Source organism: Salvelinus fontinalis, chromosome 4 (genome assembly GCF_029448725.1).
Source record: "Salvelinus fontinalis isolate EN_2023a chromosome 4, ASM2944872v1, whole genome shotgun sequence".
Lineage (NCBI taxonomy): Eukaryota > Metazoa > Chordata > Actinopteri > Salmoniformes > Salmonidae > Salvelinus > Salvelinus fontinalis.
The window spans coordinates 50,912,758-50,929,244 of NC_074668.1; the positions used below are offsets into that span (position 1 = coordinate 50,912,758).

Consider the following 16,487-nt stretch of genomic DNA (forward strand, 5'->3'; position numbering starts at 1 on the left):
TGTCACATGAACACACATTAGACATGGCAAAATGTATAGAATTGCAAGAAAATTAGCTTTAAAATAAAATAAAACAATTGCACACCATGACAAAATGTGTAGAATTGCAGAAAATAAGCTTTAAAACTGCACCAACAAGAGGGGCGTGAACAGTTTGTGTCACGAACAGTGCTTTTTCCCATAAAAATTGATGTGGCGCGCTCGCAGGGCGAGGCGCAGGATGTTCCCCAATGGTGGAAGAGGGGGCCCGAGTGAAAAAGTTTGTAAACCCCTTACAGTTTTTTGCTAACATGACCAAAATATGGCCAACAAGTCTATTTTGCATTTATTCAAATGTTGCTTAGATGATGGAAAATGTACACAGGAAGGATGCAATAATTTGACCACAAAGTCAGACGGGTTGTGAAATGAAAATAATTGTACAGAATTTACTAAATGTAGCCTATACCAATAAGGCTATAAGATTATTCGATTTTTTCAGCCATCCTGCTACACCAATTATATTTTACTTATAAAAGGTGACACTTGTACATATATCGTACTCTTGATATTGTTTTTATGGAACATGCAAACCATGTAATATGTAACATTCAAAACAATTGCGTCTCTTGGGATTGAGAAACAAGAGGTTCACACACCAAAAGGCTACACACACACACACACACACACACACACACACACACACACACACACACACACACACACACACACACACACACACACACACACACACACACACACACACACACACACACACACACACACACACACAGTGTGGCAGGTAGTCTAGTGGTTAAAAGAGTTGGGCCAGTAATAGAAGGTTGCTGTTTCGAAACCCTTAGCCGACTAGGTGAAAAATCGTTGATGTGCCCATGAGAAAGACAGTTAACTCTAATTGCTCCTTTAAGTCGCTCTGGACAAGAGCGTCTGCTAAATGACAAAAATGTACCACACACACACACACACACAGTGTTTTAGTACTGAACTGCTGTGTTCTGTGATGCAGCTGCGCATACAGGAAGTCAGCATGACAGGGAACTTGAGGTGTTTGCGTCATTTGTAGATAGATACCACAAGCAGGGCGTCGTGTTGAACAGAGATAAAAGTGGAGAGGAGTAGGGGCAACAGAGCGGGTACACCATGGAGGAGGACATCAGGAAGAAAGGAATGCTCTACTTACAGCAACATAGGTTTGGCAAGGTAAGACCTGCCACAGCTCCTTTGTGGCACTCTCCTCAGAGTCTCTGTGTGGCCTGAATACTATATTAATATGTGTTGCTTACTCACACACATAAACTCAATGGCTTCTGCCATTTCGATATCATGAGCATAGTCATCCATCAATCTAATTAGTGGTATTGTTATCATGTAAGAAACAGCTGCTAATTGATTGAGGTTGTGAAATCATCTACACTGTAAAACAAAAAATCTAGTTGTTTCAAGTTATTATTATTTAGTAAATGGTTCCACAGCCTTTTTTTGGTTTACTCCACTTTTTGGTCCAAGTGTTACCCGAACAAAAAAAACAGTTGGTCCAAACTTGAGAAAACGTAGGACAAAATTCAGCCAACTTAAAATTATGTGTTTGCTCAAATTGCCTGATATGTTCATTAAACTACACGTTATTATTTGTGCGTCTAACATAAAAAGCTGTGGAATTAGCTATACAAACACACAGTGTTTTTAACATTAAAATGCCCCACCAACATTAGACAACTATACAGAAAACCCCAAAATTGCTGAAATAAATAAATCAAAACAATGATGAGAGAATAGTCAGATGAACTGATAATTGACAGACATGGTGGCGTAGCAGGAAGATCTAAATGCCATGTGAGTTCAAATCCCAGGTTAGGACATGTTGAATAAAATATTTACTATATAAATGAGAAAGCACAATGTAATCATGTATGTCAAAGTGTGTACAATGTGAAAGTTAAAAGCACTGTTTGTGGGTGTGTAACCAGTTGCACAGCCTTTTTTAGTTTTGATGCCAAAATAATCATTTATAGTTGAATGAACATATGAGACAAGTTGAGCAAACAGATACAGTTGAAGTCGGAGGTTTACATACACCTTAGCCGAATACATTTAAACTCAGTTTTTCACAATTCCTGACATTTAATCCTAGTAAAAATTCCCTGATTTGGTCAGTTACGATCACCACTTTATTTTAAGAGTGTGAAATGTCAGAATAATAGTAGAGAGAATTATTTATTTCAGCTTTTATTTCTTTCATCACATTACCAGTGGGTCAGAAGTTTACATACACTCCCTTGGTTCACTCCAGACCTGACTGCCCTCGACCAGCACAAAAACATCCTGTGGCGGACAGCACTAGCATCGAATAGTCCCCGCGATATGCAACTTTTCAGGGAAGTCAGGAACCAATACACGCAGTCAGTTAGGAAAGCAAAGGCTAGATTTTCAAACAGAAATTTGCATCCTGTAGCTCTAATTCCAAAAAGTTTTGGGACACTGTAAAGTCAATGGAGAAAAAGAGCACCTCCTCCCAGCTGCCCACTGCACTGAGGCTAGGAAACACTGTCACCATCGATAAATCCACGATAATCGAGAATTTCAATAAGCATTTCTCTACGGCTGGCCATGCTTTCCTCCTGGCTACCCCAACCCCAGCCAACAGCTCCGCACCCCCTGCAGCTAGTTGCCCAAGTCTCCTCAGCTTCTCCTTCACCCAAATCCAGATAGCAGATGTTCTGAAAGAGCTGCAAAAGCTGGACCCGTACAAATCAGCTGGGCTAGATAATCTGGACCCTCTCTTTCTAAAATTATCCGGCACCAGTGTTGCAACCCCTATTACCAGTCTGTTCAACCTCTCTTTTGTATCGTCCGAGATCCCTAAAGATTGGAAAACTGCCGCGGTCATTCCCCTCTTCGAAGGGGGTGACACTCTAGCCCCAAACCGTTATAGACCTATATCCACCTGCCTTTCTAAAGTCTACAAAAGCCAAGGTAACAAACAGATCACTGACCCTTTCGAATCCCACCGTACCTTCTCCAGCTGTGCAATCCGGTTTCCGAGCTGGTCACGGGTGCACCTCAGCCACGCTCAAGGTAGTAAACGATATCATAACTGCCATATATAAAATACAATACTTTCGACTCTGTCAATCACCGTATTCTTATCGGCTGACTCAACAGCCTTGGTTTCTTAAATGACTGCCTCACCTGGTTCACCAAATACTTCTCAGACAGAGTTCAGTGTGTCAAATTGGAGGGCCTGTTGTCCGGACCTCTGGAAGTCTCTATGGGGGTACCACAGGGTTCAAATCTCGGGCCAACTCTTTTCTCTGTATATATCAACGATGTTGCTCTTGCTGCGGGTGACTCCCTGATCCACCTCTACGCAGACAACACCATTCTGTAAACATCTGGCCCTTCTTTGGACACTGTGTTAACAAACCTCCAAATGAGCTTCAATGCCATACAACACTCCTTCTGTGGCCTCCAACTGCTCTTAAACACTAGTAAAACTAAATGCATGCTTTTCAACCGATTGCTGCCCGCACCCGCCCGCCCGACTAGCATCACTACTCTGGACGGTTCTGACTTAGAATATGTGGACAACTACAAATACCTAGGTGTCTGGCTAGACTGTAAACTCTCCTTCCAGACTCACATTAAACATCTCCAATCCAAAATGAAATCTAGAATCTGCTTCCTATTTTGCAAAACAAAGCCTCCTTCACTCACGCTGCCAAACATACCCTCGTAAAACTGACTGTCCTACAGATCCTCGACTTCAGCAATTTTGGGCCAACAATATTTTCTAGTTCAGTTAACACTTGAGTAAAGTTGAGTAAATAAAATATGGCTGTGGTACCAGTTACTTAGTAATAATACTTTGAATCAACTTGATTTATTTGTACAATATAGCTAACGCTCATCAAGAAAGACAGTATAATGATGTTGCTACACATGACTGAAGAGAGAGTGTTAAATACCCTGCTGTGTTGTCCAGACTTTGCCAGCTTGTGGTCCTAGAACTCGGAAATTTTTATTTTTATTTTATTTAACCTTTATTTAACCAGGTAGGCAAATTGAGAACACGTTCTCATTTACAATTGCGACCTGGCCAAGATAAAGCAAAGCAGTTCGACACATACAACAACACATAGTTACACATGGAATAAAAACAAACATATAGTCAATAATACAGTGAAAAAAAATAAGTCTATATACAATGTGAGCAAGTGAGGTGAGATAAGGGAGGTGAAGGCAAACAGATATATGTATAAATAAATAAATATAAAAAGGCCATGGAGGCGAAGTGAGTACAACACAGCAAGTAAAATAAAAACTAAAAAACACTGGAATGATTGGTTTGCATTGGAAGAAAGTGCAAAGTAGAGACAGAAATAATGGGGTGCAAAGGAGCAAAATAAATTAATAAATAAATACAGTAGGTAAAGAGGTAGTTGTTTGGGCTAAATTGTAGATGGGTTATGTACAGGTGCAGTAATCTATGAGCTGCTCTGACAGCTGGTGCTTAAAGCTAGTGAGGGAGATAGGTGTTTCCAGTTTCAGAGATTTTTGTAGTTCGTTCCAGTCATTGGCAGCAGAGAACTGGAAGGAGAGGCGTCCAAAGGAAGAATTGGTTTTGTGGGTGACTAGAGAGATATACCTGCTGGAGCGCGTGCTACAGGTAGGTGCTGCTATGGTGACCAGCGAGCTGAGATAAGGGGGGACTTTACCTAGCAGGGTCTTGTAGATGACCTGGAACCAGTGGGTTTGGCGACGAGTATGAAGCGAGGGCCAGCCAACGAGAGTGTACATGAGTTACCTCTGGTTCGTTCAGTCATCCCTATGGTGAAAATGAATGGGGAAACAATAGGGTTTTATGATAAACGCCGAAAATAAGGTCTGAAGTTAACACAGCCTGAGGAGATCTTATACGTTTTGTTTTATGAGATAATATCAGCAAGTTAACATGACCTTTATGAATTATGAAGGCTTTATGTTATTTTTTTAATTGAAATAAATGCTTCAAAATTCACAAAAAGTTACATTTGCTGATGAATTATCCAGTTATAAAGACAAACAGCAACCAATCATTTTTATGTGGTACAGCTAAAGATTTCCATAGTTCTGTGCCAGAGACTTATGTAGATTAAGGAGTCTTTGTTTAGTTAAAAGCAGGGGGAATAACCTATAGTTAAGGTCAATTTCCTGTCAGGCTAGACTTTCCTGATGTGTTTGTATTAGCTCCAGGAGTAGTACTGCGGGTCTCAGACCAGTCTCGAAATTCCCCATAGAGGGTTTTGTTTTAATGGTGCAATAGCAGCCAGTCTGGTGCAGTAGCAGCCAGTCTGCAAAACCCATCTCCACCGTGGTAGACTGAATCAATCACATTTTTTTTGTAGTATTGCAAAATATTTAGTTTTTTAAAGGAACTTCACAGAGCAAAGCATCCAAGTTATTCCCCTCAACAGTATTGAGCAATGGCATATGAAGAGCAGTGTTGACAATGGATTCAGAATGATAGATTCACTTTATCTTCCTCTTTTCACCTGCTGACCAGTTGGATACTGTCAAGCCTATTCCGGGCTATAGGAAGTGAAACTAGTAATAGGGTTTACAGTAGCCTCATGAAACACACAGAGACATCCCTTAAAATATGAATATTGGCCTTCTGTGCCTCTGTTGCTGTCTGACCCCATGCTTTGTCTACTCCCCGACAGAAATGGAAAAAGGTCTGGTCGATCCTGTACAGGGAGAGTACCTGCTCCATCTCACGCTTGGAGTTCTTTGAATGCAAAGATGGTGCGAGCACCTTGGAGAAATCAGACAAAAACCTCCGCAAGCAGCAGGAGAGCAAGAAGGTGATCAAGCTAAGCGACTGTATCCGGGTGTCAGAGGTGGACGTGGAGGGCTCCCCGAAAGACTGTGGCCAGTTCCATGTGGAGACTGCAGACAAACTTTTTGTGTTTGCTGCGGAGATGGTCGAGCTGGACGACTGGACACAGAAACTGTGCGAAATTGCATTCCCTGTACGTTCAGTCAGATCCCTTGTTCTGTCAGGTTTGATTCTGCTTAAAAGTAGAGGGATCGCACTTTATATGATGCTGCATGTCCAGTTCATGTACAGTTCAACATAGGGCTGGGGACCTAAATCATAACTGATATACTGTAAACATGCATTCAGCAATATATGACATTACACTTATGACAACAGATATGACATTACAGTTCAAAATATTTTTGAAAAGCAAGCAGATAACTCAGGAACTCAAAACTGTCATGCTATAACAAAAATACTCTGTCACACACTGGCTTTTGAGGGTTGAGGGTTCTAAGGGTTGTGATGAAAACAGTAGCAGGGTTTACCAAAGAAACACACTAATTTTAACTGTTTTTAGCTGACTGCTGAAGAGGAATGGCTCACTCAGCTTGTGTTTTGAACTTAGTTAACAGTCTCTCCCTTATATGCTTTGTATTAGCAAAATACAATTCAGGAGGAAAAAAACAGTGCCAGAGCAGTAGCTAGCTCGCATTATCCATCATCCAACTAACACTGGTGAAACAGCTGGTACAGATCTAGTGCTTAGTACACAAGTGAACACTGCTAAGTACACAACTGAACACTGCTAAGTACACAAGTGAACACTATTATTATTACGCACAAGCACAACCAACAATACAAACATTCCAAGGCCCTGCGGTCTGTTTTCTTCTTCCAATATGTGGAAATGTTGAGATTCACAGTATGTTTATGATGGTATATTTGACCAATGCAGATGAACTGGGGTGAGAAAGGAGGGATGAAACGTAACAGTGTGCATCGATCAAAGGCAGATGCTGCAGAAATGGGGATGGAGGACAACTCTCTGTACAGCAGAAGAGACAGTGGTAAGTCTTGCTATTTACCCCATGAAGGAAAACAAAATAATTTTATATAGCAAGACACATACACCCGTGCATGCATGCAAGCACATACACGCACACGCACACGCACACGCACACACACACACACACACAGGACATTCTAAGATAAATGCAGAGAAAAGTGTCCCTTATACTGTATGTCTACATACGTAGCACTTGCTGTGGCCCACTGTATTTAATACAGCCCTGAGCTCTTTCAGGTCATGGGACACTGTTCTTTGACATTCATCTAATGTCTTGTAATGAGAGGATAAAGGTGCCTGACGTGACTCAACTCATCACCACTCTGATCAGTTACTGGAGTGTATACTGGAGTGTATACAGAGCTCAAGTTGAGGAACCTAGGGCTTTAAATAAGTAAGTCGTATTGGGGTGTATACATAGGAGCATTACAGTAACAGTACTTTAAATGAGAATCATTTGAGATGAATCTGAATAGAGGAAGTGCTTCTTTATATTTTCCATTTGAGGCAAATGTTCAAAAAACTTGACTATACAGTATATAAAATAAAATAAAATATAAATGTCAATATATAATATAAAACCAAACTGCATTTTGTAATATATTTTCTGTGGCCTCTTCCACACAGACACATTGGGTACATCTCTGTCTTATTTTTACTGTTATACATAGTGGAAAATTGTGACATGTTTTCCTGTCTTGTGGTTGACGAGCATTGCACCACCAGTGTCCACATGTTTGCACATTGACCACTTACTTATCAGTCAGAAGTCAGTTACATCCTGTTCTCTACTGTTTTCTGTTCTCTCCATGTCTTAAAAGTGCAATGAGGCAAATACATAACATTTGACATATACATTTGATCTGTTAAATATCCCATCATTTCAACCAACAACATTTAGGGCTGATTTCTCAGACATAGATAAGTCCTGGACTATAAAGCTATTTCAATGGAGATTCTACATTGAGCATGCTTTTTAATTAAAGACTTAATCTGTGTCCGGTTTTTAGCTATGTTTTTCTCATCCTGGATCTTGGATATTCTTGTCTACAACTGTCATTAGTTCCTTATTGATAAAAACTAGAACAAGATGTGTCCTTAGCAGCAACATCGTAATAGCTACAGCATTGTGGCAGTGATTTGGGTTAAGTATACCAGTATGTCTATTTCTGATTGGCTGTAACCTACGTGCAGTCAATTATTAGTAGATGCACGTGAGGTAAACCAGAGCCTGCGTTTGAGATCACAAGCTTAACAACTTCAGCATGCAACTTTCAGCTGACAGGCCTGCAGCCATTGTATCGTTCTGAGGGTAAAACACACACTCTGATTCAGATTGTTTATGGTATTTACTGTAGGATTACAAAAATGTAACAGGATCTCTGTGTGTGATATGAATAGGCATATCTCCACTGAGCTGATCGTAGCCAGATACTGTATGAGCCAAAGCAAGCATAGTTGTATAATGTGAAAGTAGTGCTTGGGCTTCAAAAATATTTTTTTCCATCAGCATTACACAGTATATGTAGTAGTCGTGGCACCTTGAGTTGAAATGTCTGCAGTGACTGTGTAGTCATCCATCTTGAATTGTCAGTTTTTTTTATTTCATGTGCCATTTTCAGTCATGCAATCCCATGCCTCTCATAAACAAACAGCAAACGCATGTGGTGCACCAGGCAGAGGAAGCAACTTCTCAACCTCAACATTCTGAACCAAGCACCTGGGAAGAAGTGAACCCAAAAACCAAAACACTTATCCATAGCATTTTACAGGGCCACGCTTAGTTCAATGTGCCTCCAAATAGACCTACAGACAGACTGCAAAGTATCACATGACCTGAAGGCATTGTAGAGCGGAACAATTTTTTTTTTTTATAAATTCTTGTGAGAAACTGGTTTAGTGGTTTAGGCTCATCCACCAGTGGCAAAGAGGTGGAGCTGAGCTACTGTATAGAGAAGTCAGCAAGTTTATTTTAAGAACAGGGTATTTCTGTCATATAGGGCTTGGATGCAACAGGAAGTCAATAGGCCCTTCTCTCTTTTTGTTTTGTATGAGGAAGTGCTGAGAGGTTACAAGCCAGTGCATCTTCTCAACGAAACATCCTCTACTCAGTGCTGCAATATATCTGTGGCTTCCTAAGACACATTTTACAAACATGCTGCTCTGCTCAGCTCTGTTACAGAGTCTCTCTCTCAGGTGCTGCTCAAAGACGCTACAGTGAAGATCCAGCTCAGTCAAGGGTGCTTTCAAACGAGACAAACGGATCTGTAAAAAAATGCAGCAACCCAATGGTTTTCAATGGGAGCAGTGCGTTGGGGGAGGGCCTAGGGTTGTGGTGTGCTGTCAATCAGAAAAGTTGCCAAGATATGTCCATCACAACCAATTAAAAATGTACAACACCGTTTCTTGCTAATTATCTCTCCCCACCCTACTAAACCTCTGCGTTTGACATGTCCCAGCTAGCAATGAGGAATCGGCCCAGAAGCGGCCCTCTTCCGGGGGGCCGGAACTGATTGAATCGGCCCGGAATTGGGTGTCGGACTCGGCCCGGAATCAAAATGAATGACTGCCCAGAATCGGCCCAAGTACATCGGGCCGTTTCCGTCTACCGGAATTCAGCCGACTTTGCTGGCATCTTACCAGAATCCCCCCAGAAGCGACCCGGTGCAAATTTAAATAAATGTATACAAAATTACCCGATTTAGTAATTTTAAATATTACTATTAGTCATTTTATACATACAAGTTATACCCATCCACAAAAAAACATTTTGTGTTGAAGGAAATACCTTACACTTGGTGAACGTGTCAGTGTGCGTGCGCCTGGCCCGCCACAGCAGTCGCTACAGTGCGATGGGACACAGAAACAATGACAAAATATGGAAAAATAATAACAAAATGTTAATTATATAAAGCATGTGTAATCATCTGCCAGAGAGTAGCCCCAATCGTCCCGAGCCCCAAGTTATACATTTGGGCCAGATAACTCTCACTGCAATCAGCCCGAGCCCCAAGTAATACATTTGGGCCAGATAACTCACACCGGAATCAGCCTGAGCTCAGTCCTCGCATCCTGGCCATAAGTAATAATCAGGCCACATGAGTAATAAGTAATACTCGGGCCCAGACTCGGGCCACATGACGTCTGACTCTCAGCCGAGTGCCCCTACTCTCAGGCGGAATTGGCCCTGATCCACTGTGCTAGCTGGGGTGTTTCATGCATTTTGGTTTGAAGGTACCCTAAAGGGAAGGGATAGTGATGGATGTGACAGGTTTTCACAAGTGTCGGTTTTCATCCATTTCATCCGTGAGTGGAAAGTATTTTCTTTGAAACCATGCTAACACATTGTGAGTCTGATCTACAGTATATTCAAACTCCCATTATATTAGCTCTCTCTAAAGGGATTTGGAAAATGTACGTACAGTACCTTCAGAAAGTATTCAGACCCCTTGAATTTTCCACATTTTGTGAGGTTACAGCCTTATTCTATAATTGATTAATTTGTTTTTTTCTTCTCACAATACCCCATAATGACAAAGCATGATGCTGCCACCACCATGCTTCACTGTAGGGATGGTGCCAGGTTTCCTACAGATGTGACGCTTGGCATTCAGGCCAAAGTTAGATTCTAAATACATGGCTCTGTGTAGGTCTAGGATTGGTAATGAGAATGTATTCCACTTTTCTCTCACTTAAAGACTGTGAATGGAAGTAATATGTAAGTAATATGCCTCTGGCTGTGACTGGGATTTGATCTCCCTCCCACAGAGCAACTGACAAAGTGCAGTGCTCTCCCCCATAGCTTATGTTCGTTGCATTGGCTTGTTTCGTTCATCATGGGAACCACAGTAGCAGTGGGGGGGGGGGGGGGTTTCCAGCACTGGAATGATCACTTTACAACTGGAATTTTTGGGGAAATCAGTTAGCCTGCAGTACAATATGCTAAGACATGAATGAGAGTCTGGTGTTGTTTAATTCTGTACTGTACAGTTGTGGCCAAATATATTGTCACACTTGCACTTTTCTAAAATAATTCACTATTTCTTCTTAAACATTTTTTTTTTTTTATTAAATAAAACTTGTTATAAGATTTTCAACATTGAAGAACCAATTACATTTCTGGAAACTTAAGTTTAAATTTTTGATTGAGAAAATAAAGACAAATGGCATGACAGAATTATTGGCTAGTACTTGGTTGTGTAGCCTTTGACCAAGATAACTGCAGACAAACACTTCTTGTAGTCATCAATGAGCTTGCTGCACCATTATACTGACAATTTGCCCCACTTCTTAACAACAAACTGCTCTAATTCTTCAAAATTTGAGGGATGCCCTCCACCAACTGCTGTTTTCAGATCTCGTTATAGCTTTTAGATGTGATTCAGATCTGGACTCTTAGCTGGCCACTCCAGAACAGTCCAGCACTTTTTCTTAAACATTTCTGGCTGCTTTTTTATGTGTGTTTGGGGTTGTTGTCCTGCTGGAAGACCCACAACCTTCAATGTAGACCCAGTTTTTGGATCTGCCCACTCGGCACAAACTGGTTGAATCAATGTTGTTTCAATGTAATTTGTCAACATATTGTGACGTTGAATCTACATGGAAAATACATTGTATTTGAAAAAAATTCATCAACATAAACTTTTGTTTTGACGGTGAAATTTCAACAACAGGATTATAGTGCCTTCAGAAAGTATTCATATCCCTTGACTTATTTCACATTTTATTGTGTTAGAGTCTGAATTCAAAATTGATTAAATAGATTTTTTCTTGTCATCCATTTACACACAATACGCCATAATGACAATGTGAAAACATGTTTTTAGAACATTTCCAATTGCAAACCTATAAAAAATGAAATACAGAAATGTAATTTACAGAAGTGTTCACACCGCTGAGTCAATAAAATAGATGTTAGAATCACCATTGGCAGCGATTACAGCTGATGAGTCTTTCTGGGTAAGCCTCTAAGAGCTTTGCACACCTGGATTGTACAATATTTGCACATTATTATTAAAAAAATTCTTCAAGTTCTGTCAAGTTGGTTGTTGATCATTGCTAGACAGCCATTTTCAAGTCTTGCCATAGATTTTCAAGCCGATTTAAGTCAAAACTGTAACTACGCTACTCAGGAACATTTAATGTCATCTTGGTAAGCGACTCCAGTGTATATTTGGCCTTGTGTTTTAGGTTACTGTCCTGCTGAAAGGGGAAATTGTCTCCCAGTGTCTGTTGGAATGTAGACTGAACCAGGTTTTCCTGCTTAGCTCAATTCCGTTTTCTTTTATCCCCCCAAAAAATCCCTAGTCCACCATGCTTGGAAATATGAAGAGTGGTACTCAGTGATGTGTTGTGTTGGATTTGCCCCAAACATAACACTTTGTATTCAGAACATAAAGCTAATTTCTTCGCCACATTTTTTTGCAGTTTGACTTTATTGTCTTATTGCAAACAGGATGCATGTTTTTAAAAACAATATAAAAACTTTGTTCAGGCATCCTTCTTTTCACTCTGTCATTTAGGTTAGTATTGTGGAGTAACTACAATGTTGTTGATCCATTCTCAGTTTTCTCCTATCACAACTATTAAACTCTCTAACTGTTTGCAAGTCACCATTGGCCTCATGGTGAAATCCCTGAGCGGTTTACTTCCTGTCTGGCAACTGAGTTAGGAAGGACGCCTGTATATTTGTAGTGACTGGGTGTATTGATACACCCTCCAAAGTATAATGAATAACTTCACCATGCTCAAAGGAATATTCAATGTCAGATTATTATTTTCTTACCCATCTACCAATAGGTACCTTTCTTTACAAGGCATTGGAAAACCTCCCTGGTCTTTGTGGTTGAATCTGTGTTTGAAATTCACTGCTCAAATTGGGGGAACTTACAGATAATTGTATGTGTGAGGTGAGAAGAGATGAGGTAGTCTTTCAAAAATCATGTTAAGCACTGTTATCACACACAGTGTGAGTCGAATGTATTATGTTGACTTGCTAAACACATTTTTACTCCTGAATGTATGTAGGCTTGCCATAACAAATAGGTTTAATACTTACTGTCTCAAGACATTTCAGCTTTTAATTTTTTATTAATTTGTAAAAATGTCTTAAAACGTGATTCCACTTTGACATAATGGGGTATTGTGTGTAGGCCAGTGATACAAGATCTCAACGGGTCAAGGGTGTGAATACTTTCTGAAGACACTGTATGTCATCATGGTAACCAAATTCCAACATAGACAAACTTTGTATATAATGTCAATGCAACCAAATATCAACATTTGAAGGACAGTTTGTATAAACAAATAATTTGTATGTTGGATTCACATCTCCATCAACCAAGAATGTAAGTTAAAGAAAAACTTCATTTAAAAGTGCATTTAAAGCTTGATTTGATTTAGTCCTATTCTTTCTCTTAGATTTTTGTTTGAGATGGAGACGTGATCCAACAAATCCAGTAGTGTAGTGGAGGGAAAATGCAAGCGCAGTTTACCCCTGTTTTTTTTCCCCCCAAGTTTTAACAGAATTTGCAGAAAAATACATTTAAAGTATAGGAAGAGTGACTTTTTTTACTGCACTGGCGTTCAGTGATTTTTTTTTTTTTTTACAACTACATCACTGAACATATCAATTATTAATTTGTAGACACATTGGAATTAAAGCCAGACTACGTCAGTGGCACAGATGGAACTATTCAAGCAAAAGATACACCTCCTTCATATGCTGATATTTGGTTGCATTGACAACCAAACACAATGCAATATCACTTTTGAAATACTATAAAAACTGTATATGGGTTTACATACTTTTATTACTAGGTGTAAAAATCCATGTGTAATAAGGACACTGCAATTTGAGTCAGTGTGATACTGTTTGCGTTGAGTTGGAGAAGAGTGTATGTCTGTTTCCCAGACTGTCTGTCTGTTACATCCTGTCTGTCTGTTTCCCAGCATTGAAGGACTTCAGGGTGGTGGTGAGGAGGACGGAGGCAGCAGAGCGCTGCAAGCTGAGAGGCCCTTGTGTTCTACGGACAGACTTCGACAGCCTCCTCCTCAAAGAGCCCAAGTCAGGAGAAGTTCTCTTCACCTGGCCCTACCGCTTCCTCCGGAGGTTCGGACGGGACAAGGTGACGTCCTCATGAAACTGTCAACTACAAAAGCCCAGTAATCACAACAGCATCTAAAATATCAACAAATCTCTATTGGAACGGTTGAGGATAGGGTTGTAAAATTCCGGTAACTTCCCAGTATTCCAAGGTTTTCAAGAAATCCTTGTTGGGGGATTCCTGGATATCCTGCCTTTTCCCTCCTGATTTCACTAATCTTCTTACTGGGACTTCTGGAATACCTGGGAATTTTTGGCAGGTTTTTGCAACCCTATTTGAGGACAGTTATTTTAGTGTTAAAGAAAGGAAACCAAAATACAGTACAGTATTTAAATAAAGCACAACCAGGTTTCTCCCTATGAGTGAATAGCTGCTAATTATATGTAAGAAACTTTCCTTCATAGTGAAGTCTTAAGCAATCTCACACATTTTTCTTTACAGGTGACATTTTCCTTTGAAGCGGGTCGCAGATGTGACTCTGGCGAAGGTAGCTTTGAGTTTGACACCAAACAGGGCAACATGCTGTTCCAGGCCCTGGAGTCCGCCATCAACCTCCAGAGGAGTGCGGGCCTACCCCTCCGACAGGCCTCAGGAGGCCAGGAGATGGACCCTGGGCCCAGGCTCCTGCCAGCAGAGGAACCGGGTGTTTACAGCACCGTCAATGAGGCCCTGCAGAGGGACAGATCCTCTCCCCCACACCTCCCCCAGGCCAAATTGGAGGCCCCCATGGATAAACTCCTCACCGGGGTCAAGAGCCTGACACTGGACACCAGAGGCATTCCCTGCAAGAACCAGGTGAAGAACATCTCCAGCTGCCCCCTGATGAACAGTGAGAGTCAGACCTACTCTGAGATCAACATGCCTCTGGAGAGGAGGCAGCAGGAGGATAAGCCCTCCCTCAGCCTCAGCGCTGGATCCAACCACTCCTCCGAGGACTCAGACTACTCTCTCCCCTTTGACACCATTGCCAAGAACCTGATGGCGGACATTCTGCTTAATGTCCACCTCCCCCTGGGGGTGGAGCCGCAAGGCTGTGAGAGGTCAGGCTGCCAGAAGGACGATGCTCCAGATCCCCTCTACGACAGCATTGATGAGTCGGCCATCCGATCAGCCCTAAGCAGGTCTAAGGGCAATAAAGTCAGCTACGCGAAGGCAGAGCACATCTATGATGAGCCGGAGGGCTGTGCTGCAGCTATAGCTTTGGAGCCCAACTGCCCCACCTCTGTTTACGATGACCCCGAGGAGGTCAGAGGTCATGCATGGAAAATCATGGGCACCATAGCTGACCCCAATGGCCACGAGTATCCATACAACCCTCACGTTGACGACTACGCTGTCCCCAAGCCACCTAAGAGAGCTTTTCTGCCAGATACACCCCAGCATGAAGAGGAAGAAAATTCTCCGTATGATAACGTGAGGGTGAAAATGAACTAATGTGAAAACAGAGGGTGCCCACACCAAAGATGTCATCATGAAAAGGTCTGGGATACTGTGTGGCCCATTGTAAAACCAAATTCAGATGTCTCAAGGTTTGTTGACTACTGTTCCCTGATGCTTCATAAAACCACCATGCCCAAACTATTTTATTTTAATCGTGGTTTATCGTATACCCAATTTATACTGTGAAGGTAGAAATTGAATACACCTACAATAACTTATATATATGTTTTACACTGTATGCTGTTGTACAGTCTTTGGCCAGCAGGAGATACCAACACAGCTTGACTCCAAGTTTTCTTTGTAAGTACTTTGTATTCTTTGAAGCAGGATGTTTTGTAAAAAGAAAGTTACTTAACTTGTCATAAATCTGAAAATAAATGAGATCTTTAAGTCCTATGGATTTTGATACTGAATCTGTCTGCTCAGCATCAATTTCAAAAAAATAATTAACAGGGGTAAAAAGTTCTGGAATACATTTGCATTATTTGAATCTCTGGAAGTACTCTGGAAGTATTTCCTGATGCTTTTCATGTGGTAGAAGTACAATGTGCCCCAGGGGAATCCTGTATTATCCTGTATATTGTACAGTGGCTTGCGAAAGCATTCACCCCCTTGGCATTTTTCCTATTTTGTTGCCTTACAACCTGGAATAAAATTGATTTTTTTGGGGGTGTGTATCATTTGATTCAAACAACATGCCTACCACTTTGAAGATGCAAAATATCTTTCACTGTGAAATAAACAAGAAATAAGACAAAAAACGGAACAATTTAGCGTGCATTCACCCCCCCCCCCCCCCCCCCCCCCAAAGTCAATACTTTGTAGAGCCACCTTTTGCAGCAATTACAGCTGCAAGTCTCATGGGGTATGTCTCTATAAGCTTGGCACATATAGCCTGTGGGATTTTTGCGCATTCTTCAAGGCAAAACTGCTCCAGCTCCTTCAAGTTGGATGGGTTCCGCTGGTGCACAGCAATCTTTAAGTCTGGATTGAGGTCTAGGCTTTGAATAGGCCATTGCAAGACATTAAATGTTTCCCCTTAAACCACTCGAGTGTTGCTTTAGCAGTATGC

The 16,487-nt window shown here is 41.1% G+C and overlaps 1 protein-coding gene across 1 annotated transcript; it reads left to right on the forward strand.

Annotated features, from left to right (window-relative positions):
• The first annotated feature begins 1,055 nt into the window (after positions 1 to 1,055).
• On the forward strand, positions 1,056 to 16,084 carry dok2 (docking protein 2). The gene is made up of 5 exons (XM_055920515.1): positions 1,056 to 1,200; positions 5,703 to 6,011; positions 6,759 to 6,870; positions 13,821 to 13,996; positions 14,417 to 16,084. Exons 1-5 carry the CDS (start codon positions 1,141 to 1,143, stop codon positions 15,407 to 15,409), a joined length of 1,650 nt encoding a protein of 549 aa, XP_055776490.1. The 5' UTR covers positions 1,056 to 1,140; the 3' UTR covers positions 15,410 to 16,084.
• Positions 16,085 to 16,487: the final 403 nt, after the last annotated feature.

Coding starts and splice junctions, on each gene's coding strand:
- dok2 (XM_055920515.1), top strand. CDS start 1,141: ATGGAGGAGGACATCAGGAAGAAAGGAATGCTCTACTTACAGCAACAT. Junction 1,201..5,702: donor AGCAACATAGGTTTGGCAAG/GTAAGACCTGCC, acceptor ACTCCCCGACAG/AAATGGAAAAAGGTCTGGTC. Junction 13,997..14,416: donor GGAGGTTCGGACGGGACAAG/GTGACGTCCTCA, acceptor TTTTCTTTACAG/GTGACATTTTCCTTTGAAGC.